This window comes from Lynx rufus, unplaced genomic scaffold (assembly GCF_022079265.1).
Source record: "Lynx rufus isolate CCGP_SWC_20201006 ecotype Redwood Valley unplaced genomic scaffold, mLynRuf1.p SCAF_4, whole genome shotgun sequence".
Taxonomy (NCBI): Eukaryota; Metazoa; Chordata; class Mammalia; order Carnivora; family Felidae; genus Lynx; species Lynx rufus.
The window spans coordinates 2,682,016-2,709,944 of record NW_025814856.1 but is presented as its reverse complement, the minus strand read 5'-3'; the positions used below and the strand labels follow the sequence as shown (position 1 = coordinate 2,709,944).

Here is a 27,929-nt window from a genome sequence, read left to right as displayed (position 1 = left end):
GTGGGTGGGCCACCACGTCAGAGGCCAGGGCCTCCCTGTCCGGCTCTGGGGACTTTGCAAGGAGGGGAGGGAAGTGGCTTTTAGGCTGACACCAAGGCGTGTGACAGGCCCAGGAGCAGAGGCAGAGGCCGGGGCGTGGAGAAGCCCACGCCGGGCGGGTCACCGGCGTCCTGCAGGGGTTGAGGGGACGGCCCTACGGGGTCTCAGACTCAAGGCCTCATCGCCTCCGAGCCTTTCTTCCCCCTCAGTGTCCGCAATGCCGACGGGAGGCTATGGCTGCGGCTTCCCGTCCCCCAGGGGCTCTCGGTCTGGCCCCAGTGAGGTCGGTTTGGACACGGGGTCCTATTGGGGGGGGGTCCCTGTAGCGGTCACACTTCCAAGGATCAAGAGGTCACCCAGCAAAGCAGGGCTACCTGACTGGGGCCGGGAGGGGGCCTGGGGAAGCCTTGAGGGCTCCCGATGCCAGGATCCCCACCTCCCACCCAGGGGGTGCCCACCACCGCTCCGCTGTCCCAGGACACGGGCTCCTGACAGCTGCCTCGCCACCTCGCCCCGCGCCTGCGGCCGGGGTGGGGGGGGGCCTCTCCTGACTGTCCCCTAATGCTGACTGCCCTGGTCCTTCCCACTGCTCGGCTGCCTCGCTCGAGAGCCCCAGGCGATGCCAGGCTGACAGGCCCCGGGTGATGTTCGCACGTGAGCCACTCCGATGACCAAAGGCGGGGAGCAGGGAGCATTCCGGGGGAGGGAGCGTCATGGGCGGAGGCATGGCATCACACACATCATGGCGTGCACGGGGCGCTGCGGGGGGTGCGGGGTGGGGTGGGCGGGAGGACACGCGGGCAAGGAGCCAGGCAGGAGGGGGCGCGGGAGCCAGGGGGCCGGGGGCGGGGGGGAGAACGCACTCTACCACCACGGAGCCCCCGGGACCTTCGGGCGGAGCGACTCTGGGAGAGGCGGGCCCAAGCCCCAGGACAGCAGCACGGCCCAGCTGGCTCTTGTCACCAGCTGCCACCGGAGGAGGGGCTCCTCTCCAGGCCTGAGGACGCCGCAGGGCAGGGGGCCCACAGGCGAACCCCCACGCTGGCCCCAGGCAGCAGCCAGCGGGAGGGTGTCCTCCCACTGTCAACTCACCTGGCCTCGGTTTCCTGCAGCTGCCCGGCTCCTCGGCTCCCCTCCTACCCACCCCCCACCGGACCCCGGAACCAGAGGCCACTCCCGATGCCGCCGGCCACTCCCAGGGCGGACGGGGGGTGGGGCGGTGGTCCTGTCTGTGCCAGGGAGCCTAGACCTTCCTGGGCCCCCAGAGCTTCCTGGACTCAGAGCCCTGGGCGCCCCCAGCCCCCCAAGCACCACTGGGCCTTGGCTAGTGTGGAGACCCCCAGGACGGGTGGCACCAGGCAGACGGGCAGAGGCAGAAGGCCACCCTCTGCGGCGGACTAGGAAAAGCGAGCTGAAGGTCAGCGTGCAAAGACAGCCCCGCTTTGTGAAAACGTCAGCTGGGAGAACTGGTGGCAGCCGGGCGGAGCCACCGGGCACTTCCGAGTCACGCAGTGCGGCCGTCGCAGCGCCCCCCGGGGCCAGATCCCCAGATGGGCCGCCTTCCCTGCTTCTAGCGGTTTCTCCCCTACCGCTGCCTGCACGGCCACGCTGCCTGCCAGCAGTCACGCGGGGTGTGGCCATCCTGCCGCCATGTGCCACGTGGCGGAAAGCCTTCCTTCCGTCTTTCTGACTCTGTAGACGGCGTCCATCCACGAGCGACGCAGCTGCCTGCCGTGTATTCTTTGCTCGCCCCTCCTAGAGTCGGTCATCGGCCCGTCTCAGATGCTCGGCTTTCCAGGCGACCCCCAAGCTCCTGGTGTGGCCTCTGACGCGGGGTGTCCCACACTCCTCGGTGACACCTGGGGGCCTGTCCCCTTGAGACTGCCTTGGACTTGCCTGGGTGGGATCCGGGTCCCTCGATCTGACGACCTTCTTGGTTGATGCCCTTGTTTAGTTGGAGTGTATCCTCCAGGAGCTTCCTCAGTAAGGAAGGGAAATTGAGGCTTTAGAGATCTAGAAAGATCTTTATCCCCTCGCATACTGAGCAGGTAATTTTGCTAGGTTTTGTTTTGTTTTGTTTTTTGAGAGAAAGCGCGAGTAGGGGAGGGGCAGAGAGAGAATCCCAAGCAGGCTCCTCAGCGCCCGACGTGGGGCTTGAACTCACGAACCGCGACATCAGGACCTGGGCCGATATCAAGCGTTGGACACTCAACCGACCGAGCCACCCGGGCGCCCCGGCTGGGTACGTACTTTCCGGTTGGAAATTGCTTCCCTTCCGATTTCTGAAGGCCTTGTTCCTTCGTGTGTTGGCTCATAGCATCATGGGTGCAAAGTCCAATGTCTTTAGGGTCTCTTGTTCTTTACGTGGGCCTGGCTGTTCCTTCCAGAAGCTTCTGGGATCTTCTCTTTAACCCAGAGCTGTGAAGCTGCGTAGTGACGTGTGCACAGTGTGGGTCATTCTCGTCCTCTGTGCCCGACTTGGAACTCTGCGAACGCAACGCTTGGGTGCCAGGCAATGTTCTTTTCTCTCTGCCCAAAGCTCCTGGCAGAGGCCGGAGCTGCTCAGGGAGCCTCTGCTGTCCGATGCCCCCTGTCCTCTGCTCGACCCCTCGGCTCTGGGAGACTCCTCAAGCCGACTCCCGGCTCACCTCTCCGTCCGCCCGCCTGGAGCCAGGTCTTCCTGAGCTGCGGGCTCCTCCTTGCCTGCAGTCGCGCCCGGGAGGGTCAGGTGGCTGGCGGCTCACCGCTCTTGTCTCTCACTGGAGAGGCCGACTCGCACGCCACCTTCTGCCGAATCTCAACCCGAGCCCCGCGACGCCTCGCACTCGGCCTCCAGCCCACCGGAGTCCCCGGCGTCTCTCCCCGGCCTTTCCAGAGAGCGCCACGAAGGCGGGCCCGCTTGCCCACCCTTTCCTTCCTGCCAAAGTCTGTGGGCACTGCTCAGCAGCCGCCCTCCCTCTGCCGCTCTCGGTCACTCCTCTGGGCTCCCGGCGGTGGTTTCAGGAGAGGGTGGAGGACGACACGAATTTACCGGCCAGGCCTGACTGGGCGTCCCTGACGTGGGTTCCTACGAACTGATTACTGGGACCGAGTTCAAATACCTACACTAATATTTTCAATACGGAAGCAGGTTCTTGGGATCGCTGATGGCAGGAGAGGCGGGGTGGGGGGCTCCTCTCGGACCCCCGCCCGTGCAGCAGGCCGGGGGAAGGGCTCCTGGTCTGGTCAACAGAGGGGCCCAGAGCACCCAAGGCGCCAGCTCTCACAGGACCGGCCGCCGCCCAGGGTCTCTACCTCCACAGAGGACCCTCAGGCCACGGCAAGGCCCCCGGGGCCAGCACGGCTGCTGCGTCTGGGCACAGGGGGCTGCGAGCTCTGTGCCCAAGGTCCTTCTCCCCACCGCCTGGCCCCAAGACACTCTCCCCCTTTCCCTCCAGCACTCCGCGCCCCCAGAGACAGGCAGGCCTGCGGCACCTAAAGGATCTCACCTTCAAGAAACTAACCGCGCTGTGGGGAAGGTGCATATCACACGCCTCCTGGAACGCATGGTTGGTGCAGAGCGCTTCTGGAAGCACTCGTCAGAAGTAACAAGGGGCCGAGAGGAAAAGGCAGCGTGTGCACCCGCAGGGGGACCGCTCGTTCGGAATGGGAGGAGGAAGAACACGGAGACGCCGGCCTGGGCTCAGCGCCAGGCTCCACGGGGGCCCGAGGAGCCCAGGCAAGGGTCCTCCCGGTGCTCAGGGACCGGGGGGAGGGGGCCTTCCAGCAAGGAGCAGGGAGGTCACGGTTCGTGGCGGGGTGAACTCACACGACCAGAGTTTGGCGTGGAAGATTAACCCACAGGAGGGCGACAAGAGAGGCCCACATCACTCTCCCGGAGAGGCCAACACCTGGCTTCTGCCCGGAGACGACATCTGGGGTGCGGTGTGGGGGTGCTACCCGGAAGGCCGAAGCCCTAGGGGGCGGCGGCCCGGCTGAGCCGGTCTGAGCAAGGACCGCATGGGCACTCGCGGGATGGAGGGGGCAGCGGGCAGGAGAGGGGCCCCAGATGGTGTCTGGGGGCACCTGTGGTTGTCACAACCGGGGGTGCTGCTGGGTCGGCGGTGCTCCTTAACCTCAGGATGTGTCCTCCCCAGAGACTGACCTGGCCCCCAGAGTCCCCAGTGTTAAGGGGAGGGGCTCCGGTGTGAGGACAGGGCTGGCATCGCCCCTGGCTTGGGCCGGAGGGTGTTCAGGGGGTGCCATCCCAGCCGGGGCTCAGGGGGGCCGGCACAGCGGGTCGGGGCAGGGCACCAGTGGCCGGGGAGAGAGTCACACGGGACTCTAAGTGTCACTGAACTCGGGCCGAGCACAGCGGCGTCCAGCTTGGCCTTGGGTCCCCAGTCAGCCTTTCTGGAGAACGGCCCCCTCAACCCGTGACTTTGAAGAAAGAGAAGGGAATCAGCTGTGTTTTCCATGTTTAAAGGCTTTAAAGACAGCTATATCCTTGGGATCACGACTGATCTGTTACTCAGTCTCCCTGCAGGAGTAAAACAGCTCCCCCGGTCCGGTCGGCAGCGAGGAAGGGAGAGGCGCAAGGCAGGAACACTCCAGAAAGGAACAGTGTGGGCACGACACGGGGGCCGACAAGGGGGCCAGGAGGGTGAGACGGCGGCCGAGGCAGCGGGGCTGCAGGGCGCTTCCTCTGGCACGGAAGGTTCTGGGCTGGCAGCCCGTGGTCCCTCGTCCCGGGCAGGCTCTTCCGACAGCCTCTGATGCCACTGCGTTCCTGGCCGCGCTGCCCCTTTGCCGGCAATCCGCTCTGTTGACCAATTAGCCGGAGCCACAATCAATCAGCCATTATGCAAATGCGCGTCTGGCCTGGGGGGCGGCCTCAGCCAGGAGCTGCTCTTGGCAAAGAACGCGGAGAGTGGGGAGAGGCTGACGCCGGAAATCAGAAGGACGGACGACAAAAGAAATCGGAAAAGGGAGACTCACCTTCACAAGGGCTGTCAGGAGCTGCCGGAACATTCTCAGAGAGAGGGGCCCCGGGGTGGGGGAGACACGCAGGGAGGCTGAGTCTGCCCAAGATTCGCGGTTTCACAGACGGACACGTGGACACAAGGACAGACCGGTCGGGGGCAGGTTGTGGACCGGCACGGCCACCCGGCCAGGATGGTTTTCCCCAGAAATAGTTCCCAGGACGTCCCCACAGTGTGTGGGAGTGCCAGCGACGGGGCTCCCCCAAGGAAGGATGTGGCCCAGCCTCCCAAGCCCTCAGCGGCCAGGCCCCAGGGAGACACAGTCCGCTGCCAGCCAGGTCAAGATCAAGCCAGAAGGGACCAAGTGGCTGCACTGGAAAAGCCTTGCTCGAGGCACAGATCCGCCAGCCTCCTAGTTTGGTGCCGCTGAGGGTGAAGGAAGTTCAGAGCACAGTGATATGATACTTTGTGGCAGGTGAAAATGATACGAAATTCCAACCTCAGCGTCCGTCGATAAAGCTTTCCCCAGACACACCAGGCTCGCTTGTGTATCGAGTGTCTATCGTCTACTGCGGCTTTCGTGGAGTCGAGTGGCCCTGAGAGACCGGCTGGCCCTTCACCGTGAGGTCCCGGCTCACAGCCGGGGCCCAGCAAGCATTTGCTGACTGGTCCGCGGGCACCAAGAAGGAATCCGGCAGAAGGCTGTCTGTGAGCACTCAGACCCGGGGAGCCCGGGTGCTCCCACAGAAAGCAAACGGACCGACGTTCTGGGCACCAGGCCGCTGCCGGGCCCTGCGGCTGGCTGTCTCCGGTTCCTGGCACCACGCCGATTTCCACCTCAGCCCAGACCTGCCCCCCGCGCCCCTATGGCCTCGGCGACACACCAGGAGGGCGCTGTCGTTTTGTCCTGTCCTCCCCTACCCGATGCCAGGCAACGGGCCGGGCAGCGACTACCCTGTCCTGGAAGGGTCCGCGCGGTAGAGGGGGGCCCTCTGAGCCCAAAAGGGGTGCAAAGAACTCTGCAGTCACTGCTGTCATCGCGAATCCAAAGAGCACGTTTTGGCAAGTGCCAAATGAGCACCCACAGACGCAAAAAGCCCAGCCACGCTAGCTGCCGAGAAGGGACCCGCGCAGCGCCCACGCGCAGAAGCAGGGCTCTCGCGCCCAGGATTGTCAGGAGAGTGACAGACCGCACGCGTCCTCCCAGAGAGGAAACTGTGCGGCCCAAGGGCCAAAGGGCTGGCCTCCCGGGAGCTGGAGAACGAGGGGTTGGAGGGAACCTGAGACCCTGACCACACTGACGCCACCTGCCCCAAGGCCCATCGCCTGTGTTTGGGGGAAGTGGAGGCCAGAGAAACACCTGGAGAAGAAACAGGAGGAGGGCAAGAGGGGGGTTGGAAGGAAAAGGAAAGGAGGGAGGAGGTGGGGGAGAAAGGGGGAGATGGGGAAGAGGGGGAGAGGAGGGGAGTGGGGAGGGGGGAGGAGGAGGGGAGAGGAGGGAGGAGGGGAGGGAGGACGGGAGAGGGGAAGGGGGAGGGAAGAGGAGGAGGGGGGAGGGAAGAGGAGGAGGGGGAGGGAAGAGGGGGAGGCGAGGAAGAGGGGAGGGGAGGAGGGAGGGAGGAGGGGAGGAGGGAGGGAGGAGGGAGGGAGGAGGGGAGGAGGGAGGGAGGAGGGGAGGAGGGAGGGAGGGGAGGAGAGGGAGGAGGGGAGGAGAGAGGGAGGAGGGGAGGAGAGAGGGAGGAGGGGAGGAGAGAGGGAGGAGGGGAGGAGGTGGGGAGGAGGGAGGGAGGGGAGGAGAGGGAGAAGGGGAGGAGAGAGGGAGGAGGGGAGGAGAGAGGGAGGAGGGGAGGAGAGAGGGAGGAGGGGAGGAGGTGGGGAGGAGGGAGGGAGGGGAGGAGAGGGAGAAGGGGAGGAGAGAGGGAGGAGGGGAGGAGAGAGGGAGGAGGGGAGGAGGCGGGGAGGAGGGGAGGAGGCGGGGAGGAGGGGAGGGAGGACGGGAGAGGGGAGGAGGGAGGGAAGAGGAGGAGGGGGGAGGGGAAGAGGAGGAGGGGGGAGGGAAGAGGAGGAGGGGGGAGGGAAGAGGGGGAGGCGAGGAAGAGGGGAGGGGAGGAGGGAGGGAGGAGGGGAGGAGGGAGGGAGGAGGGAGGGAGGAGGGGAGGAGGGAGGGAGGGGAGGAGAGGGAGGAGGGGAGGAGAGAGGGAGGAGGGGAGGAGAGAGGGAGGAGGGGAGGAGGCGGGGAGGAGGGGAGGAGGCGGGGAGGAGGGGAGGGAGGACGGGGAGAGGGGAGGAGGGAGGGAAGAGGAGGAGGGGGGAGGGAAGAGGGGGAGGCGAGGAAGAGGGGAGGGGAGGAAGGGAGGAGGGGAGGAAGGGAGGAGGGGAGAAGGGAGGGAGGAGGGGGAGAAGGGAGGGAGGAGGGGAGGAGGGGAGGAGGGGGGAGGAGAGAGAGAGGAGGGCGGGAGGAAGGGAGGGAGGGAGGAGGGAGGTCAGGGGACAGCCTGCGGCCAGCAGCCCGGTAAAGAGTGAGAGTGGGAGTCACTTACGGTCATCACCAGAGCCAGGCAGGTGCAGCGGCTCGGGCCGCCGGGTGACTCACCTGCGCAGGAGCTTGGCCTTGAGTGAGGCCCGGGAGGCGCTCCAGGTGCTCAGCTCGGGGCTGCTCAGGGCTGTGGGCCGGGTGTGGTCCAGCACCGTGAGGTCCTTGCCTTGCTTCCACAGCTCGTACCGCTCCGGCTGCAGGATGCGCACGAAGACGTCCATGGAGATCTTGACCATGTCCTTCCGGCACGTGCACTGTTGGGGGGCGGGGAGGGGAGACCCGCTGAGCCCGTGGCCAGCGAGCTGAACAAAGGCGGGGGGTGACAACGGCCTGGGCCCTCTCCTCTCTGGAACTGCTACCTTCAGGCACAAAACGGTACCTTCCTGTCCCGGGCGGAAGCCGTGCCCTCCAGTGCGAGCCCCTGGCCCGCCCCCGTGGGGTCACAGCCACCGCCCAGCACACGGTCCAGGGACAGGACAGCAGACCCTTTGTGGGGGCCTCGGGGTCAGCAGGCGTAGAGACGCAGCTAAGGAGCCCGAGGCCACGGGGGGTCCACTTTCCGGCCGCCCAGGTGTCGGCTTTAAGCAAAATCTCCCTCCTGTCGGACACACGAGCCCCCAAGTGGGTAAAAATGCACAGGAAATGCTTCCTGACAGCAGCAACTCCAAAGGTTAGGAGGAAGAGGGAAGAGCTGTCAGCCCCAAAAGGCCGAGAGCGAAAAAGGAAACACAAGTGGTTCCGAGCAGGTACGGGGTGCCCCAGGACGCACACAGGCCGGGTCCCGATCCCTGCCTCGTGGGTTCGGGGAGAGGAAGCCAGGACCCGGAGGCTCAGCAGCCGGCCCCCGGGGGGCGAGAACTCGGACACAGAGCACCGGCTGACGAAGGGGGCTGGCACGGTGTGCCGGGCGGCCTGGAGGAACGCTGCCTGGGCCGGAGGGTCCTTTGTGTCTGGGAGCTTCGAGCGCTGGGGCAAACGAGTGTGGCAAAGACAGGCTGAAATGGCGTCCCTTTTGCCCCCTCCTCTGCTGTCTAGACCCGTTCCCTCTTGGGGGGTCCCTGAACGACTCCCACGGGCCACATATGTTCCTGGAGCCTCTCTCTCCTCCAGGTCACAGCATAAGCCCCGGGGCTGGGCACCGTGCGGGAGGCACGCAGGTGTCCCGGGGACACTTAACACCTCGGGGAGTCATTGGCCAGAAAAGCCAGCCGAAGATTCTGGAAGCTGGGCTCTGCCCAGTGAGCCAATGACCCTCCTCAGTCAGCAGAGGAGGAACCCAGGCAGCCCTGGTCTCCTACTTACCTGCGGGACGAGACCGAGATGGGGCTGGAAAATCATCCTACTGCCACAAGGGAGAGAAACGGAGGGGACACTGGTCTAGGGCAGAGCTGGCAGAGGGCCAGGCAGTGAGCATCTTCAGCTTTGTGGACTGCCCCGTCTCCGCCACAACCTCTCAACTCTGCTGCTGGAGCTCAGGAGCGTCACAGATGAGCACGTAAGTGAACAGAGGTGGCTTCACACCAATAAAACTTGATTTAGGAGAACAGGCGAAGGGCCGGGTGTGGCACAGGCCCTGGTGTGCGGCCCGCTGGTCTAGACTCTGGAAGATGAACCAGCCCCCGCAGCAGGCAGCCTAGGGCACCTCGGGGGGAGTGGGAGGGGGGGGACGTGACCCTGGGGTGCTGCACTTGCAGCCACCCTTCGGGGACATACGTGCCCAGGGACACCTGCACGTCCACCGCAGCCCCTGTGGCTCGGACTCTGAACTCCTGCCCCTTTCTGCCTCCCTGTCAAATGAACGGGCTTAGGAGAAGCCCGTTTCCGAAACCGTGGCTTAAAACCTATTTCCATTTTAAACACACGTCTCGCCCTCCCTTTACAACCGTGTCGCCGTCACCGCCGCTTTCTCAACGGAAACGACGGTGAGAAGGAAGAGAGCTAACTGCCTCCCCTTCCAAGGGTCCTCGATCTGCCCCGGAAGCAGGGAATGTGGAGGACCCCCGATCTGAGGCGGGCGCCGTGGGGCTGGAGGAGGGGCTTCGGAAAACTTCCAGAGGAATCTCCTGCGGACGCAGGCCCCACCCCCCACTCCTCCCGGGGCTGGAACCGGGAGCTCGGACTCAGGGACAGCGATAACCTCGCCACGCTGAGCAGGAGGGACCATTTGTGGACAAGCGATTCCCAGCAAACGCAATTCATTTAATGAAAAATTGTGCAGGAGAGAAGGGCTGGCGGTATAATTTGGCTTCACAGTGGCGGGAGCACAGATGGTGCCCGTGTTTCAGATTCCTGGCCCGGCCGCAGCCTCCCCAGAGTCACCATCAACAGCAGCTTAAGGGATTTGTATCGAGTGGCTTTGCAATCGCTTCTCCTTAAGTAATTAGAAAAAGCACCTGTGTGCAGCACGGAGGGGGACACGTGGATGTGCTCCACGGAGCACTGCCTGGCGGCCTGGAGTCCGGCCCGCTTCTGGCCACGGTGGGGCTGGTCACCGGCGGGGGCGGAGAGCGGAGCAGACGGGCATCCGGGGAGCAAGCAGCGGGACCCAGGGAGGGGATGACAGCCGCTGGGATTCAGGACACGGCCACGTCACCTCCACGGCGGAACAGCCGGGCTCGGGGGCAGGTGCCACGGACCCACGGGCTCCCGTCGGCCCACCACACAGGGAGACAAGGCTGCTGAGGCCAACGAAGGGACCTCAGCTCTTCCTCACAAGCGACTTCCTGGGGCTGAACGTGCCAGCCCCCCAACGGCCCCCGTGGGACCATCACACACCGCTGTTTCGTTGTGGCCAGCGGGGAGCACGCGCAGAGGCTCGGCGTTGCCGGGGTGACCCGGGAGGGGGCTGGGGCAGGAGCTTCGGGCAGCCTCTGAGCAGGGCCCGGGGCGGGAGGCCCGGAGCAAACGGCCCTATTCGTTTTCGTTCTCCCCCTCCGGCCCCCATCCCTCCCCCAAACCCTCTGGGACACACGTTTTCAAGGATCTGCTGGAGTCACTCAAGCAGACGGTCTCTGCTGCTCTCGCATCAGCTCCCCAAGTTAGCGGCCCCCCGTCGGCGCCGGCGACAGAGAGAGCGTGCTTGCTGTCACACGGCTGTCACGGGCTGGCCGTGTCGTTAGTTTCCGATGAGAAATGGGGCGCCGATGCGGGGGAGGAGGTCTGAGGGGCCCCCTCCGGGTCCGAGCCCCCCGCCCCAGGGCCTCCCGTACCACGGTCAGGGCCCACAGCCCGCAGCCCCCAGAACCGGGCGTGGAGGGGCTCTGCGCGGGGCGGGGCTCAGTCACTAGCACGCTGAGTGGCACCTGTCCTGCCCTAATCAGCCAAGGCAGGGTGGCTGGGGATTGCATCAGTGCCAGGCGGGGCCGTCTGGGATCCGAGGAGGAAGCGAAGGCAAGAGGCGGGAACTGGGGTGGGGGAGGCGGGGAGAGGCTCACTGTGGCACGGGGTCCTCCCCCGCTGCCAGCCTCCACCAACGGTCTGTTCCCAGACAGCTGCCTGACCTGCAGGTCCCCACCCTGGACCTGCCTGCCTTGGGGTCGGCCTCCCGTCCACGCACAGGCTGCTGCGCCTCGCCCCGATCCTGGGCTCCCTGCCCCGCACTGGGCCCGGCACCCGTGGCTTCGGCCTGTGCCCTCATACCCTCCATCGGCCCGCGGGCAGCCAAGAGGCACAGTGTGGGCTGGGGCAGGGTGGACACCGCCCATACCCGCGGGCGGAACCTGGTTCCCTGACGACGCCTCACATCGAGAGGGGCCCGACAGCCTGCCTTCCAGAGCCGGGTTGTAGCTAATTCACGCGGTACGTGCGGTGGCCCTCCCGCAACGCAGGCAAAACGCGTGCTGCAAAACGACAGCAGAGGAGAGACAGTGCCCCCCCCCTCGCAAAACCAGAACCCCTCCCAGGACAGGCCTGCCCAGCCTGCCCCGACCAAGGCCAGGCTGGTGGGGACAGCAGCCGCCAGCCCCGCCCCCTACCCCCGAGAGATCTCACCCAAGAAAGTGAGAAATCCAGACAGAGCCGGGCTCGACTCCAGAACTGTAAGCAGGCTGGTCAACAGTCCTGGGCAACGAGGTAGGTCCACCCGTCGGGCCAGGACACCATTTAAGTGGCAGAACCATCCTTAGGAGAGATCCGTCATCTCAAGAGCTGGTCAACAGTCCTGGGCAACGAGGTAGGTCCACCCGTCGGGCCAGGACACCATTTAAGTGGCAGAACCATCCTTAGGAGAGATCCGTCATCTCAAGAGCTGGTCAACAGTCCTGGGCAACGAGGTAGGTCCACCCGTCGGGCCAGGACACCATTTAAGTGGCAGAACCATCCTTAGGAGAGATCTGTCATCTCAAGAGCTGGTCAACAGTCCTGGGCAACGAGGTAGGTCCACCCGTCGGGCCAGGACACCATTTAAGTGGCAGAACCATCCTTAGGAGAGATCCGTCATCTCAAGAGTTACGCTACGCACAATCCCAAGTACACTGAAGCCACCATCACGACCAAAAATCTTCAGAACAAGCCAAGGACGTTCGTCAAACACCTACCGGGGCCCTTTCAACCGTGGGGCCCAACGACCCGCCGACCAAGCTGCTTAGTTTCCTAAATCTCTTTATTGGGCAGGTGTGTCCCTTAAGTCGAGGGTGGGCAAACGCAGCCCCCCACCTGTGCGTGAATAAAGTTTTCCTGGCACGCGGCCGCGGCCACGGCTGTGCGGGCGCTCTGACGGCAGGGTGGGGCCGTCCCACACAGACCGCGTGGGTTTGTATTCACGATCAGGTCCTTTACAGAAAGCGTGCCGTCCCTTGATGTAGGGGGCAGGGCGACCTTTATAGGTAGCCTGAGGCCGAAGGACCCGCGGGGGAGCCACCACAGACTCCGTGCTATGGACGGAGTTGTGTCCCCCCCGCCCCCGCCCCAAGTTCTCGCGTTGAAGCCCCAACCCCTAACGCGACTGCAAGCAGAGACGGGGACGTTAGCAGGTAACTACAGTGAAACGGAGTCCCCTACTCCCCGCCCCGTCCTGTCCCCGCCTCCTCCACGCGAGGGTCCGGCGAGAAGGCAGCCGTCCACAATCTGCCAGACGGCTCTCACCCGAGCCCAGCCCCGCTGGTCCCTGGTCTCAGACGTCCAGTCTCCCTAAGTGTGGGGAACCCGTTCCCACTGTTTATAACCTCCCCCCGCCCCGCCCACGGTACTTCATTACAGCAGCTCGAGCTGACCAAGACGGACGTCCTCGTGAGGACTTACTGCGGTCCTGGTCTTCATACCGAGGAGAGCAGGCTGCACACCCCCTTCCATCTGCTTCCGGAATCCAGCTCTCGCCGGGTGCCCGGAAGCGCCCGGAGCCTGGTGCGCACAGGCCTGGCCTCAGGCTCTGTCTTCTCTGGGCCCCCTGCCCTCCATATCTGCCGCCCGAGCTGGCCATTCACCGGGGAAACATACCCGCCAGAGCCCGAAAGGGCCTCGGAGGGCCTGGCAGGACCCGCCCCGTGCTGTCCGGGGGCTCTGAGTCCCCTCCTAGTACAGACAAACGGCAGAAAATGAGAGGCAGAGAGCCGTCGGGGCGGGTCTCTCTCCTCTCCTCTGGGGTGGTGGGCGTGCGGGTGGGGTTTTGTTCCCGAATCAGTCCCAAGGTGCCACACCTACCAGCAGAGACATCACACGAGGCCCAAGTCGCGGGAGTGGCTTCCCCAAGGGACTCCCGTCACCCCAGGGCTGGCGGCAAGCCGCCTGCCCCCTTCAGAACAGCTGACCCGGTGTGGACCTGTGCTTTACGGGCCTTTAACTTCCTAAGGCTTTAGGATGTTTAAAAAGAGAGGCACCAAGGTTCGAATCTGCAACGCAAGCCATCAGAAGAACCCAGAGCAAAAGGGTCTCGGACTAGCAGCTCAGAGAGAGCCCCGTCTCCCGCGTGCGGACTACTGTGTGCTCTGAGCTACAGGGACGAAGTGGTCAGGTGTCGCCGCACGCTGGTACCTGCCCTCAGCAGCTCCGGCTACGATGGGGCGGGGATAAAAACGCGTGAGGAGACAGGTGCACAGAGGGCACAGCAGGGCCCCATCCACCCTCCCTGGTCGCTGGGAGCACTCACCTACTGTGCCCTCTCCTCGTCCGGCCCCTCCACATAAGCACCCTGGGGGAGGGCCAGGCCGCGATGCCTCTGCGCCCACCCGGGAACTGAGTCTCACGGACATCTCGCCAAGGTCCCCGAGAGCACCGGTGGGGGAGGGGAGAGGGTGGGGGGAGAGGAGAGAGAGAAGGCAGGAGGGCTGGGGGCAGCAGGAGCCCAGCCAAGGCCCCAGCTGGTCCCCAGACACAGTGCCCCCCGACATGGAGCCTTCTGTCCCATAAGCACAGGCCTCTGACACCCCCAGGGGATGACTTCTGTCACAGAAGGCCGGGGATCTTGAGAGCACCAGCCAGAGGCTCAACAAGAAGCACTCTTGTCACTTCCAGATGACAAATGACAAGAGTCACGACCGTGGAGTTTAGGGGCCCCGGGCCTAATCTGAGCACCGAGCCGGGAGCAGGGAGGCTGTCACCCCAGGCTGCAAGCCTGACACATCAAACAGCCTGACGTTCCCGCGTAGGTCTCCCAGGATCTGCTGCGGGGTCCGAGGAAAATGAGAAAACAGGACAGGGAGGAGGTCTGCCGCCGCTTATCAGAGCAGGGGCCACAAGCGGGGACGAACAGGCTTCTTGTCCCCAGAGCGTGACAAAATAGAAACTGGCATATCGTCAGGCTCAGCGCGGGTGGCCCTCGGGGCCCAGCAGCACTCGGCTCGGGCTGTGTGGGCCGGGGAGGACAGGGGACAGGCCCCTGGCACTCAGGGCACGTGGCGGCAGGGACTCCCAGAACCACCGCCAACACGAGACCCTGATGATAACCGAGCTCTACAACCTTGACGCCGGGCCTCCCTCTCTGGGCCGTAAAGCGGAGTAAACTCAACCTTTTCACGGGAACGAACGTTAACGCCCGACACGACTTAGAGGATCTCATGACGTGGCCCTCCCGACGGCCTTCGCCAGAGCGCACAGAATGCTGCCCAGCCACGTGGGAGGGCGGGCTCAGGTCTGAGTCAGCAGGCGGCAGGCGGCCAGCGACCCGTGGCTCCTCTGGGACTGGGCGCCACACAGGCCCCCCAACCCCCGCCCCCGCTCCCCACCACCGCCAAGGACACAGCCGGCTAGGGAGCGCGCTGGAGTGTGTGCGGCCGGGTGCAGGGTCTCCTCCGCAAGCATTTTGCCAACTGTAGAGAAAGCGTCAGCCCGCAGGCCCAGAAGTACACCCCTACATCTTCCTCGGGAGGCTGGCGCCACGTCTGGGCCACAGAGACGGGGAGGGGGCAGAATGTCATTACAGCAAACCCTTCTGGGGGGAGGCCGGCCGCGCGCCGCAGGGGTGTCAGATGAGCTGACGCATGCAGGGCCCCCGGCCCGGGCTGGCAGGGCAGTCGGCGCATTTCCGCTCCCGGAGCGAGACCCGCGCCTACTCCTCCCGCCCCTCCCCGCGCCGCTCATCTGGCGGGAGCCGGCCGCCCAACTGTTTCTCTGCATCTGAGTCCCACCATCCGAGGACTCCCCCTTTCCCAGCCACACCGATCCCGTGCAGAATGACTGAAAGCAAGCAAACCGCTGTGCTTTTGGAAACTGCAACAATAAAAACACCAAAAGCGAGACCTTCCTCGGACGCCGTTTTTGCAAAAGGAGAGCTCTCTCCTGTGCCGACTCCACCAGCGGCCCCGCAGCCTGTCCTCAGTGACCTCAAAGCCACTGTGGCTCCTGGCCTGCGGGAGCCCCGGGGTCCGCACCCCCCCTCCGCCTCTAAGCCTGGGCCACGCGTTGCCGGTCTCCGTGGGCCGGGCTCCAGACGCGACCTCCCAACGCTGCTTCCGAGGGCTCCACCGGGAGCAAACACACGAAACTCGTGCGCGGAGCTCGACCGCTCCCGACGGACACGGGGCCCTGAATGCCTGCAATCGGACCGGGGACCTGCCGTGTCCGGGTTGTTTCCAATCTTCTCCATACTTAGGAATCCCCATATACTGGGGTGTCTGGGGGGCCCCGTCGGTTAAGCGTCCGACTTTAGCTCAGGTCGTGACGTCACGGCTCTTGAGTCTGAGCCCCGTGTCAGGCTCTGGGCTGACTCCAGAGCCTGGAGTCTGCTTAGGATTCTCTACCCCTCGCCTGCTCTGTCTCTGTCTCTCTCTCTCTCAAAAATAAGTAAACGCTAAAAAACCCCAGAATCGGCCCCTTAAAAAAAGAAAGAATCCCCCGCATACTAAACTAGTGGGATTACAGCGTGAGTGACCGTGAAGTTCACTTCCCTCAGCTGACTCTGCTAACGGAAACCACCTCCGTGTTTCTGGAGGACGGGATGTGATCCCACTCTTCTCGTCCGGCTCTCCTTACCCCACGTGTGCGCAAGTCCACGTTCTTTAAGAGGCGGATTCTGACTGATTTTTAACGTGTCTTTATTTTTGAGACACAGAGAGACAGAGAACGAGCAGGGGAGGGGCAGAGAAAGAGAGGAAGACACAGAATCCAAAGCGGGCTCCAGGCTCCGAGCTGTCGGCACAGAGCCCGACGCGGGGCTCGAACCCACGGACCACGAGATCACGACCTGAGCCGAAGTTGGACGCCCGACGGACGGAGCCACCCAGGCGCCCCGATGCAGATTCTGATTTAAACCAACCGCTCAGCACGCCCCTCCTGGCCCTCCCACCACAGAACGTTTTGGCTTGTCCCCAGGTAGCAGGGAGGTCACGGAAGTAAAGAGGGTCACCTGCGGGATGGACGCCCGACAACACGTGAGACCAAAGTCACCACCACACTGATACGGGAATGTCCGTTTCGCAGAGGAGGGGAAATGGGGGCTGAGGCTGCCACGGCCAGGGCACGAGGCCAGCAGGCGCCCAGGTCCCCTGAGGACCTCCCCGCTGAGCGGAAGTCAGGCGGGGGAGGGCCTGGGGGGGGCACTTGGCGAAGGCTCACAGGGCTGCACGAGCTCCATTCGGACCCGAGCGTCCCGCCCCAGGCCGACAGGGCTGGTAGCCTCAGGGGAGGGCCTGCATTATGACCCCAGCTCCTCTGGCCCCCCAGCTGCCCCATTCGCTCCCAGCATCCCTGGCCCGTCTCACGCTCTGATCTGTGCTGGGCCCCCCGTGGCACGGCCGCGGCCACAGAAAAGGTGGACACGTCACGGCAGGGCCGCCAGCAGTCAGAAGAACGCCGGGCACCCTTGTTGGGGGCTCCAGCGGTGGGCGGTCTGGGCCGGGGCTGCCCCAGGACACCCGGGCGGCCCTGGAAATGACCGGAGTGTGCGAGACAGTAACGAGGCCAGGCTGCCTCGGGGCCCGCCGAGTCCCGTTTGCCGCATTTCCCCCAATTTAAATAGCACTGAGCTTTAATCGGAGGCCACCTCTTCTGAAAAACTGAACAGACATTAGAGTCCGCTCGTGTGAAAGAGCCAAACGGGACAGAGAGGACGCGCTGCCGGCCTAGAGGGGAAAATTATTAAACACGGTTCGATGAAATCATCGACCCAAACAGCATGTGTGCACGGGGACCCTCGCACTTTCCCGCCACAGGAGCAGGAGCGGCACCAGCTCCCGGGCCTCCTGACGTCAGGAACTGGGGCGGAGCTTCGCCAGGGCCCGGCGGGCGGGTCAGCAGCCAACGGCCACAGACAGACCAGCGGCCCGCACGGTCCCTGGCGCGCACGAGGACGGGGCACCCTCGGAAGCAGCAAACCCCAGGTGGTGAGGCCGGGCCAGCGAGGGCCGTCTTCCGGCCGACGGCTCCCCGTCCCTGCAGAGCCGGGTGCCCGAACCTGCACGCCGCCTCCGCCCTCTGCCCTCTGCCCGGCCAGGCGAGGGCCAGGCACGCTCCTTCCAGAGCACTCGGGCTACTAGGCACTTGGGCCCACAAAGCGTTAAACGCCCACCGACGGGGGCAGAAACCCAGCCACGGAGCCCACATCTGCTCGCGATGGCTCACAGACGCCGCGGCCCCCTGTTTCTGATGTAATTACCAGCGCTGCAGCGAGAGACATAACAAACCAGTTCATTAGGAAATCCACTGGAAGCTCTCAGAAGCGCTTCATAAACAAAACAATTAGGTGCACGGCTCCCGGGGCTCCCCTCGGTCCTCGACCGGGGGCTGCTTCTCGCACGCCCCACGGCCAGCCGGGCCAGCAAGGTCGCTGGCCTCGGACCCAGCACAACGCGGCCCCGGCGAGGCCGGGGCTCCAGTGGCACACCTCCTCCCCTTTCTCTATAAAGGAAACCCCACCTGTCACTGTCCTCTCTGGGGCCCACCTGGGTGACCTTGGCCCACCAGGACGGCCCGGAGAGTCTTCCTGTCTGTCTGCAGCCCGGGGCCTCCCGTCTCCCATTCCAGCGTGCTAACGCCAACGACCAACTCGGTGATACTAACAGACTGGGCGCTCAGTGCCAGGCATGCTTCCCCAGAACACTCCCACCACACTGACAAAGGCCACGGAGGACGCCATATGCGGTCGAATCCGAAACGAGACGACCGAGAGGCCTGGGGGCCGTCCCGAGCTACCGCGCGACTCTAACACCCAGAACTTCTGCACCGGGAAGACAAGAGAGTGACAGGAAGCCCCGGGGAAAGAGCGAGGGAAAAACGTATCTCACACAGCACTTTTCCGCGAGCCCCGCGCACCTGCCTGTCTGGGGCCATAAATCACAGGGGCAGCGAGGCGCAGAAGGGCAGGTGCCCGGCCCCACCTCCAGCCCGGGCGGGTCGTGGCTGCCCGCTCCGGCCCTCTTCCTCACGCCCCCGCCCTCACCCCGGCCCTGCCTCCTGCCACCTCCCCTCGGGCTCCTGGATAATCGCTGCGGCAGACCGCATGCTCCCCACACAGAAGGCACCCGATCCACGCAAGGTGGGTCACGGCTGACGGTAACACAGACAAAGGCGTCCCCGGCCGGGGCTTCAGAAGAGGCCCCTCCCCCTGTACGCAGTGCATGTGGGGGGCCCGGGGGCCCTCTCCCCTCTTCCACACTCCACAGAAGCCGCTCCCCCGCTAGATGCTTCTGGGGGGAGCCGACAGTTCCCGGGGAAGCTGAGCTCTCGGCAGGCGGGTGGCCCAGACAGCTGGCGGAAACCCAGGCTCCCGGCCGTTCAAAACGGGTTCTAAATCTCTCTCGCTCTGTTTCATCTGAAGTCAACTTGTGCACCTGCCTCGTGGGGCGGTCTGCGATGCCAGCACCACCTCAGAGGGGGAGAGAGCCCCTTGCCAGGCCTCGCCCAGTGCCGCCCACCGCGGGGGCAGTCGGGGCTGCGCTCAGCTAATCCAACGTGGTGTGCGGCCCCGTGGGGCTAATTCGAGCTCAGGCCTAGAAGGGCTGGTGCGGGCGCGTTTATCTTCTCCGAGTGAAGCTGGCGCACCCCTCTGATCTCCCCCGACAGCAATCCCACTACAAAGCCTGCCCATCTGAGCACATGCCCAGGGAATTCCGTCCTTAGAAACGGAGCACAGGCCTCGGGAGGCGACTCTGCCACCCCTGCCGAGCCCCGGACCCCAGCCAGGAGGAGGCCACCAGCCTGTAGAGACGCCCTCGGGTGGGGAGGGGGTCCCTCAACAGGCGCACGCCTCCAAGTGGGGGAAGGGAGATGGGAAGGGAGCGGGTGTTCTGGGCCCGGCCCTCTTGCTGCCGTGACCTTGGCAAAGTCACTTCACCTCTCTGGTCCTCGCGAGGTCGCGAGGTTCAGAGTCACCTTGAGGCAGGGTGGTGCCATCGGTAAAGCTGGAGATGGAGACAGAAAAGAAGAGAGACAGAAGGAAAGGGGGGACAGTGCTACCTCCGAGGAGGGGTCCGGCCGAGGAAGGGCAGGGCTCAAAACAGACGCGGCAAGGGCTGCGTGTGACCCGGGAAGGGTGGGGGTGGGGGGGTGTGGGGGACAGGCCCCACACTCGCTCCGCGTGCAGGCCCCGTAGTGTCCTGGGGTCCCCGGGGCCCCCCGCCCACCTGTCACCCTCTCCCTGTAGGTGCAGCTCCCTCCGGGACCCTCAGCACAGCAGCGCTCAGGATGCTGAGTCTGGCACGTACCTTTCCCCGCTCCCCTTGTTTCGGATCTGGCAGGGGAGAGAGGAAGCTGGGGCTCGAGCGACCCAGTTGGGTGTCTAATTCCCGTTTACGAAACAAACCAAGAGAACCACCGGGAACATGACGACAAACAGCCCAACCTTTCCCCTCCAGCGGCTGCAGGGCATTTACGGAGGAAGCACCCAGGAAAGGCAAGACCACTCCCCCCCTCCCCTGGAAAGCTAGGCTTGTTTTCCCAAAAAAAAAGAGTTGTAAAAAGAAGAAAGAAAAGAAAAGAAAAGAAAAGAAAAGAAAAGAAAAGAAAAGAAAAGAAAAGAAAAGAAAAGAAAAGAAAAGAAAAGAAAGAAAAAGGAAGGAAGGAAGGAAGGAAGGAAGGAAGGAAGGAAGGAAGGAAGGAAGGAAGGAAGGAACACGTTGAGAGCATACGTTTTCGAGGGACCTGAACTCCACCATGTCGAGCTAACATCTAGCAACTTTCGGGCAACCCCCGCCCCCACCCCGCCCATCCATCCATAGAGCGGGGTTACGAATGTTTCCCTCAAAGTGCCCGGCCCCGTCCTTCCGCCTCGCCGGGGCGGGTGGAGCGGGCAGGAAGTCCCCTCGGCCCTGTCCCTGTCATCGCTGCTCCCTCCTCGGAGTCCCGGCCCTGACCCTTAGGGACTCAGCAGTCTCCGCTCGCCCTGGCCCCCCGAGCTGCGTTCTCCTTGATTACACAAAACCCTGGCCGCTCGTTGCTGGCAGTGCAGTGGGTGGGGGCCATCCCCCTCTACCCTCCGGCCCAGAAGGAGCCCCGTCCTGCGCCCGTGAGACCGGAAGCCAGGGAAGTGAGGGGCCTCGGTGTCGGGGCTGCGCGATCCACAAACCGGCAGGAGGGTGGGACACAGAGGCAGGCGGCGTCTTCCTGCCCGTCCCCCCCACAGCGCGGGCCCGGGAGGGTCCCGGCAGCCCTCGCGGCTCTCCTCCTGGAGGCCGATGGGTGGGAAACGTTAGCGCCGGCCAAGCGGCTCAGGAAGGAAGACCACGGAGGACGGCAGACACCGAAACACCACGTCGACTCGAAGCTGGACCTTGGCCGCGAGGCCTGGGGGAGCTCCCTCCTAGAGCTCTCTGGCAAGAGGCTGCAAAGCCTGGGCTTCCTCTGGGGTTTTCCCGCCCGGAGGAACCTGGGAGCCCGTCTGGCCCGCGGGGGCCGACCAGCACCCGAGGCCTGGGCCTCCTGCTCCGCCACAGGAGGTCCGGTCAGTGACGCTCTTCCGGAGGACATCTCCCCGGCCCATCCAGAAGCTCTCGAGGCAGCCGCCGCGGTGCTGGGTGTGGAGCTCAGGGCCGGGAGGCCAGCCTGCTTGAGAGGGGAGCCCCTCTGACGCCAGAGACCCTGGGGGCTGGGAAAGGGCGCAGGAGGCAACGGGTCAGCCCTGACCGGCAGGAGCCGGCGCTGGCAGGAAAGGCTAGGGCCCGCCCGCACCATCGATCCTCGAGACCAGGGACAGGTCACTCCTCTTCAACGGCCGGGAGGCGACGGCCTTCAGTTCTGCAGGCCAGGTGGTCTCGGTCACAACTGCCCAACTCCGCCGTCACAGACGGAAGCAGCCAGAGACAGCGTGTCAGCGAATGGGCGTGGCTGGGTGCCAATAAAACTTTATTTATAAACCGGAAATCTGGGTTTCATCGAACTGGTGTGCCGTATAGTCTTCTTGTGACTTTTTTTGTTTTTTGGGTTTGTTGTTTTTTTTTGTTTTTTTTGTTTTTTTGCACGACTCTCTAGAAAAATGTAAAAACCGTTCTCAGGTTGCAGACCACGCAAAAACAGCCTGCCAAATTTGGCCTGTGGGCCCGGGTTTTCAGACCCCTCTTCTAGAAGGAGAAAGCACATGAATTCCTGACATTGACAGAGGCCAGCCAAGCCCAAGAGCTGGGCTTCTCGTGCACCAGCGCGGAGGGAGCCTGGGAGAAGAGGAACAACCTGAGAACCGAGTGAAAAGTCTCTAAAATCTGGAAAATGGGAACGCTTCTCCCTGGGGTCTGAGGAAGGTGTTGGAAGGAACTGGCCCAAGCCGAGATGGGGGTGGGCAGCTCAGGCCAGCTCAGGGAGAAGCCCTGGCTGAGGAAAATCATGCTAGAACCCTCCCCCAGCCCCACGCTCCATTCCCTAAAGTGCGGCCAAGGACGTAGCAGGTCCCCGAGAACCATCTGACCCGAACAACCTCCCTGCCCCTCCCAGGTCCTGCCTCGGACGTGCCTCGGCGGTCATCTGTACGGCCAGCCGCCTCTCCTGCCTGGACTGGACTCTTTACGGGGCCGCGAGGCTTGCAGGAGGCCGAAACTGCCGCCCCCACCCCCTGGCCAGGAGCTGACATCCCGGACTGCAGGGCCTGCCGCGCCACGGCCAAGGGCCGCTCCCGGCGGAACCCCCCCCCCGCCCCCGCCGCCTTCCCGCCACAGGACCGGGCAGCTGGGGTGGCCCCGCGAGGGAGCCCGGCACGGGGCCCGGCCGCCCGCCCGAACCCCGGCTTGCGCGGAGCACCGCGCTCCACTTGTTCGGTAATTTCACGCTACGCCGCCCGGCAATGTAAGCGTGGAGGCCCAATCTAAGACGGCACTTCCCAAATGTCACTTGTTTGTGAACGCACGGCTGAACCCAAGATTGCTTTTAATATCCGGGCAGTCCCTGCCGGCCCCACTGCGGCTTCGGCCCTGACAGCACCTCCAGGACAAGCCTGCGATCTCGTCCAGACCTTACGACTCAGTCGCGGCTCACGCCGCGGCAGGGGCTCTGCGCACGGGCCCCTGGAATTCTCCGAGCTTCCTCTCACCACCCACAGCGGCCTGCGGTCGTCCACGCAGAACCACACCCCCACCCGGGACGTTCGATGGCTCCTTTACACGTCTCCTCTTTGAGCGAAGCCAGTGTCTCTGCCAGAGACACCCTCCCCCGCCGCTAAAAATCCCGACACTTAAACCCCCAGAGCGCCTCTCCAGCCTCCTTCCAACAAAGCCCGCGTCCTTTTCTAAACCGCACTCCAACAGCGGAGCCAGAGACACGGGTGGTGAGAAGAATAAAGGTTGGCCAGTTCGTCGAGGCCCGAGCTGCCCGCCAGAAACAGAACGCCAGCCACCTGTGCAATCTTCGTGTGTCTGGTCTCCACGGTCAAACGGTAAAAAGGAACAGGTGACGTTCACTTTAACATTTCGTTTCACCCAATCTACCTAAAAACACAGCCTACATAAGCAGCACTACCAAGTACTTGGGCAACATTTCACGCCCCTTGTTACGCAGAACCTCGGACAGCGTGCGTGTTACATACACTCTCAGCTCGCGGCCACGACACCCACACGCGGCCAGCCGCCACGCACTCATCACCACCGGGTCCCCACTTCTGGATCTGGTGGGAAACGCACCGTCTGCCCTGGTCCCGGGCCCTGACTCGGAAGCAGCCAAAAGCAATTCCTCGGGGGAGCCCCCAGCCTCCCACTTGGGAGCCTGGCGGGAGACACCCCATTTTCATGCCGCATTGGCCTCGCCAGAGGGCTCTCCTGTGCCGGGTGCCCCCAGCACTAGGGAGCCATGAGTAACCGGGTCCGTCTGCAGTGGGCAGAGGCCGGAGGGGCCAAAACCCTGCACCAAAGCCCGAGCCCAGCCTGACGGGAAGACTGCCATCTTGTGCTGAGGCCGGGACAGGGGCCTCGGGCCTCAGTGGCAGTCCTGGGAGGAAGGCCCTTGGTCCAAGCAGCTGTGCGCCCACCACCAGCCCCTCCTTGCTGCCTCCTAGGCTCCAACCCCTCACTAACTAGGGGTCTGGACTAGGGGTCTGGGACATGTACATCCTGTCGCCAGGCCCCCAGAGCCGTCTTCAGGCTCCAGAGGGAGCCAAGGGAGCGAGTGGAGGGAGGGAGGCAGGTAGACACGAGCCCACCTGTGCCCAGCAGCTCCCAGGAACCTGCCACCCTTCGAGCTGTCAATTAAAACCACACAGACGGGTACGTGTGGAGCCAAGGGCATTTGGGAACAAGAACTCAGTTCAGATGTCAAATCTGTCGGACAGTAACCGGCCCTCTTACAACAGAGCAGGAAATTCCCGGGAGGAGAATCAGAGGAGTTTTCCTGTCTCCCGGTGACCTCCATGCACAGCCCAGACCACCAGGAAGTCCTCGGGCCCAGACAGTAAAGTCTGCCAGGAGGGAAAGCCCTCGGCCACAGGTCCCAGGCTCCAGGCAGACACCCGCCCACCTGCCCACCTGCCCCCTGCCGCCTCCCTGTCCGTTCCAGGCGAGGAACGTGCTGGGGAGGAGTTCCCGGAGGATCCCGGAAACAGACCCGGATGGAGAGGCCAGGCCCCCGCCGAGTAGAAACAGAGGCTGCAGGGGCCCCGGTCCGAGGGGGCAGGCTGAGGGGGGCCGACCGCCACGGGGGCCCTGTCGCGGGGCCTGCGGGCACTTACCTGAGTGGCCACCTTGCCGTAATCGATCCATCGCAGGGTGGCGAAGTTCGTAGATTCCGCGCAGTTGAACCCATGATTGAACCCGGCGTGGTAGCCGTAGGGGAACGTGATCATGAACTCCCCGGCCTCCTGCGTGATCTGAGGGGGGAAAGGGACTGGTGAGTGGGGAGCCAGCAGCTGAGGGGCGAGGCCAAGTCAGGAATGGCATTCGCTGCTCGGCTCACCTACCAGAAGCAACGCTGGCCCAGGCCAGGCTGGTGGCCAAGGCCACCAGGAGCCAGCGCCAAGTACAGCAGGGGCACGTGGGATCAAGGACTTCCCAGCGAGCGCCAGGGAGCCCCGACGTCGGGAGCGAGTGGAGGTCTGCCCGGGGGAGGGTAGCCCCACTGCACGGGCCCCAGCCGATCTCCCACACGGTTTATACAGCAGGCATGGCCGTGGCCAGGAGGAGAGCTCTGCCGTGGCCCGCCGCGCACCGGAGCCCAGGGTGGCGTACCCCAAGGTGACAGGCGCTCTGTTTTTTGCGGGGCGGACGCCTGGGGGGCTCAGTCGGTTGAGTGTCCGACTCTTGGTTTCAGCTCAGGTCATGATCTCAAGGTCCGCGGGATCGAGCCCCGTGCTGGGCTCTGTGCTGACAGTGTGGAGCCTGCCTGGGATTCTTCCTCCCTCCCTCTCTCTCTGCCCCTCCCCCACTAGCACTCTCTCTCAAAATAAACAAAGAGTCTTAAAAAAACAAAGACACCCTCTAGACACACGGGGCTATTCAATGCTATGCCTCTGGGCGCTCTCGGCTGCAGGGAGGGAAGGGGTCTCCTGGTCTGGAGGTAGGTGGCCGTGTCCCGTCTGCCGTCCACGTTCTGATACAGCATCGGGGGCTGGTGAGGAGGTGGAGACAGCACCGGCCGCAGCCGCAGAACCCTTCGGGCACAGGACAGGGCGTGCTCAAAGTACAGGGTCTTTCTAGCCCTTGTGAGGAAAAAACATGCAGCTGCATGCATAAAACATTCCTGGAAAATGACCCGAGCCTTCTGGCCGTCATAAGACAGGGTCCGTCCCTCATATCCCGGGAGGTGGCTCCTTCCCAGCGAGAAACATGTTATATAACACGTTATAAGCATGCTGTAAGGACACAACGTCGAGGTCGGAACTCGGTCACATGAGCTGACGTTTCTAGACTATTCAAATGGTCTGATCCGATCTCTCAAACAGACCCCAAACCAAGGAGCTGGGTGTGAGTGATGGGGGAGAGGGCTCACAATGAGCCCAGACAGGCTTCTGGAACCTCCACTCTCAGGCCTGGAGGAAAGAGGTGGGGGCTGCAGCCGCACCCCTGGCCCCACTCCGTGAGCACTATTCTCTCTCGCTGTCCCGGAACACGACAGGCGGGGCTGGTGGCCCAACCCACGGATGTGGAAACCGAGGCTGGCGGCGAGGGAGTGACAATGTAGAGTCCGAGTGGTTACAGGTCGTCTGGAGTTCTGAGTAACCAGCGCCCCACACAGGAACGGACCACGCCGGGCAGCCCCCTGCCGCCCGCGATCCCCAACCTGGGAGATGTGCCTCTGTTACCGGGGGGTACGTCTCTTTCTAGGGTTTCATTCAACGGCCTCGCTCGGACTGCGCTCCTGTGTCTGATTCTGTCCTCGGTGCGTCTTCGAGGCCCTCGGACCCCTCCCGGTCCCCAAGGGTATTCCGTCGTGTGGCCGCGTCGCTGTCTGCTCATCGGCTCCCCTTGCTGGGCTGTTTCTGGTGCGGGGCTCTGGCGAGTACGGCTGCAGGGGGCGCTGTGCTCCAGGCTGCGCACACGGACGGACGGACAGACGTGTGCTTGTGTTCCTGCGGGGTCTCCGGGGGGCAGGAGGTGGAGGTTCCCAGGCAGCTGCCTGCGGGTTTTCTGCAGCGGCCGCCCGTTCTGCGTCCCTGCTGCCGGTGGTGGGAGTGTGGATTTTCGCCGCGCCTGCGGGTGGGCCGCGGCATCTCCCAGCTTCGGTCGCCTCTCCCCAAGGTGGACGGGTGCGTCTGTCCCCTTCTGCAAAGTGTCTCCTTCTGCCCCCACTTACCCGGCTGTTCATCTTTCTACTGTGGCTTTGGAGGAGTGCTCAAGCTTGCTAATCTTTATTTATTCCTCCAGAGAGATGAATAGTAAAAACTTGCTGGATTCGTTTAAGTAGCCCATAAGAAGTCGAACCCTGAGGGGGTGGGGGCAGGCGGGAGATGGGGGGCGGGAGACTTCCAGAAGCCAACCACAGCGTCAAAAATCAATCAAAGCCGACACAGCCTGGAGAAAAGCCAGTCCTTAAGAACACGAAGATATTTTTCTTTTCAAGTAATGAATTGCACCAATCAAGGGAAGTCAGTGTGCATTAAGTTATATTTTTAAATTCCTGTCCAAGTGACAGGCGTGTGGGGGATGGAGCGCACACACGGCGGGAGACGGGGGCGGAGAGAGAACACCCAGGGTCCCCAGGGCCCCAGCAACCCCCGTCCACAGCAAGGGTTCTCTGGGCTGGCTCCTGTCACAGGATCGCGTGAAACGGGTTGCAAATAAAATCATAATGTAGAATTTTTTTTTTCTTTTAGAATGTGATTACTGATTTTCTTATCATTTCTGAGCTGACCTTGGACGGCACCATCCCCCTCTTCCTCCAAGCGTCCTCGCCTGCTCTCCTCCCTCCCTCCGGCAGGAGGCATGGGGCCTGGCACAGGCTGGGAGCCCCATGGTGGGGGGGGGGGGGCTCACTGCAGGGTCCCTGGGAGGCGGGGCTCTGGGAGCCTGGTGCAGGCAGGTGCCTCGGGCAGACTTTAGAGCCCGCTCTCCCTGCCGACCCCTCCACGGACCAACGCCCAGAACAGATGCGCTCCACGAGGATGGCAAGGAAATTATGTTCCTGTCACCCAACTCTACATCCTGGTGGCTTCATCTCGAGCCCGCAGTGTCTGTCCTCCATGTCACAGCCGTCAACGTTATCCCGACGATAAATTAGAAGGCACTTGGGATGATGGATGCAAGCCGTGAAGGGAATGCCAGCCCCAGACGCCAGTCATGGAGAAAGCCTGAATTCAGCTGCTTCCTCGAGCTCTCGCAGAATAAATGAGGAAGTCCGTGGCAGATTACAGAAATACACACTTTTAATTATTAAAAAGCTCTGCTATTGATCTGCTTTTTCTTCCAGAAGTAAATACCATTACGAAGATTTATAAGCGGAGGGCGGGAGGCCCTCCCCCCCAGGGCTGCCAGGAATTCAGATGAGGACCCAGACGGGGCCTTCATCTGGAGCCCGACGCCGCTCCCTGCTGGCCCGGCCGCGGCCTTCGCCCCGCAGGCCCCGCAGACGGCCGGGCAGGGGTGAGGGGAGCGGGCTCTCTGAGGCCAGCGGCCCCGCCTTCCGTACACAAAGTGCGGTGCCCACGTGGGCAGCGACGCGGGAGACGGGAGGGTGCCCCCGCCAGCCCACCCCTCCGACCGGCGTCTCCCTCTAGGAAGCGGCGCCCGGGAGGACGTTCTCCACAGACCGCGGGAAAGCACACCCTTCTCACTTCCGCCAGCAAGGCTGTGTCTGCTCTCCTGGCAGCCGGGGCGCTGGAACCAGGAGGGGAGGAGCGGAAGGCACGGAAGCCCTGTGTCTCTCACGGCAGAACGTCCCGCTGTCTGATGGACGAGCCCGACAGCGAGAGCGAATCCCCGACCTGAGCACCACAGCTGCAGGCGGTTTGATTGAAATGTCAGAAGCGATTTCCGACTCGCTGACACTCGCGACAAGAATGCAGCGCGAGGGTCCCGATCGCGCAACTTGCCCCCGCGCCTGACAAACGCTCTCGTAGGGAGGCCTTCAGGAATCAGACCCTCGGGAGCCTCTTCCTCTCCGGCTGGCCCTCGGTGCCCAGC

The 27,929-nt window shown here is 63.8% G+C and overlaps 1 protein-coding gene and 1 long non-coding RNA gene across 10 annotated transcripts in view; both read right to left on the bottom strand.

Annotated features, from left to right (window-relative positions):
• Positions 1-27,929, bottom strand: part of KDM4B (lysine demethylase 4B) — a 135,715-nt gene that overhangs the window by 24,449 nt on the left and 83,337 nt on the right. For all 9 annotated transcript variants that reach the window (XM_047095737.1, XM_047095738.1, XM_047095744.1 and 6 more), the window contains 2 exons: positions 24,044-24,181; positions 7,594-7,790 (listed from right to left, as the gene is read on the bottom strand). In XM_047095737.1, coding sequence (XP_046951693.1) covers positions 7,594-7,790; positions 24,044-24,181 — 335 coding nt within the window. The remainder of the gene's footprint in view (positions 1-7,593; positions 7,791-24,043; positions 24,182-27,929) is intronic.
• LOC124523820 (uncharacterized) lies at positions 1,944-6,436 on the bottom strand. Its single transcript, XR_006965108.1, has 2 exons — positions 5,017-6,436; positions 1,944-4,840 (listed from the first exon to the last, which is right to left on the bottom strand). It is a non-coding gene; the product is annotated as an uncharacterized LOC124523820 (long non-coding RNA).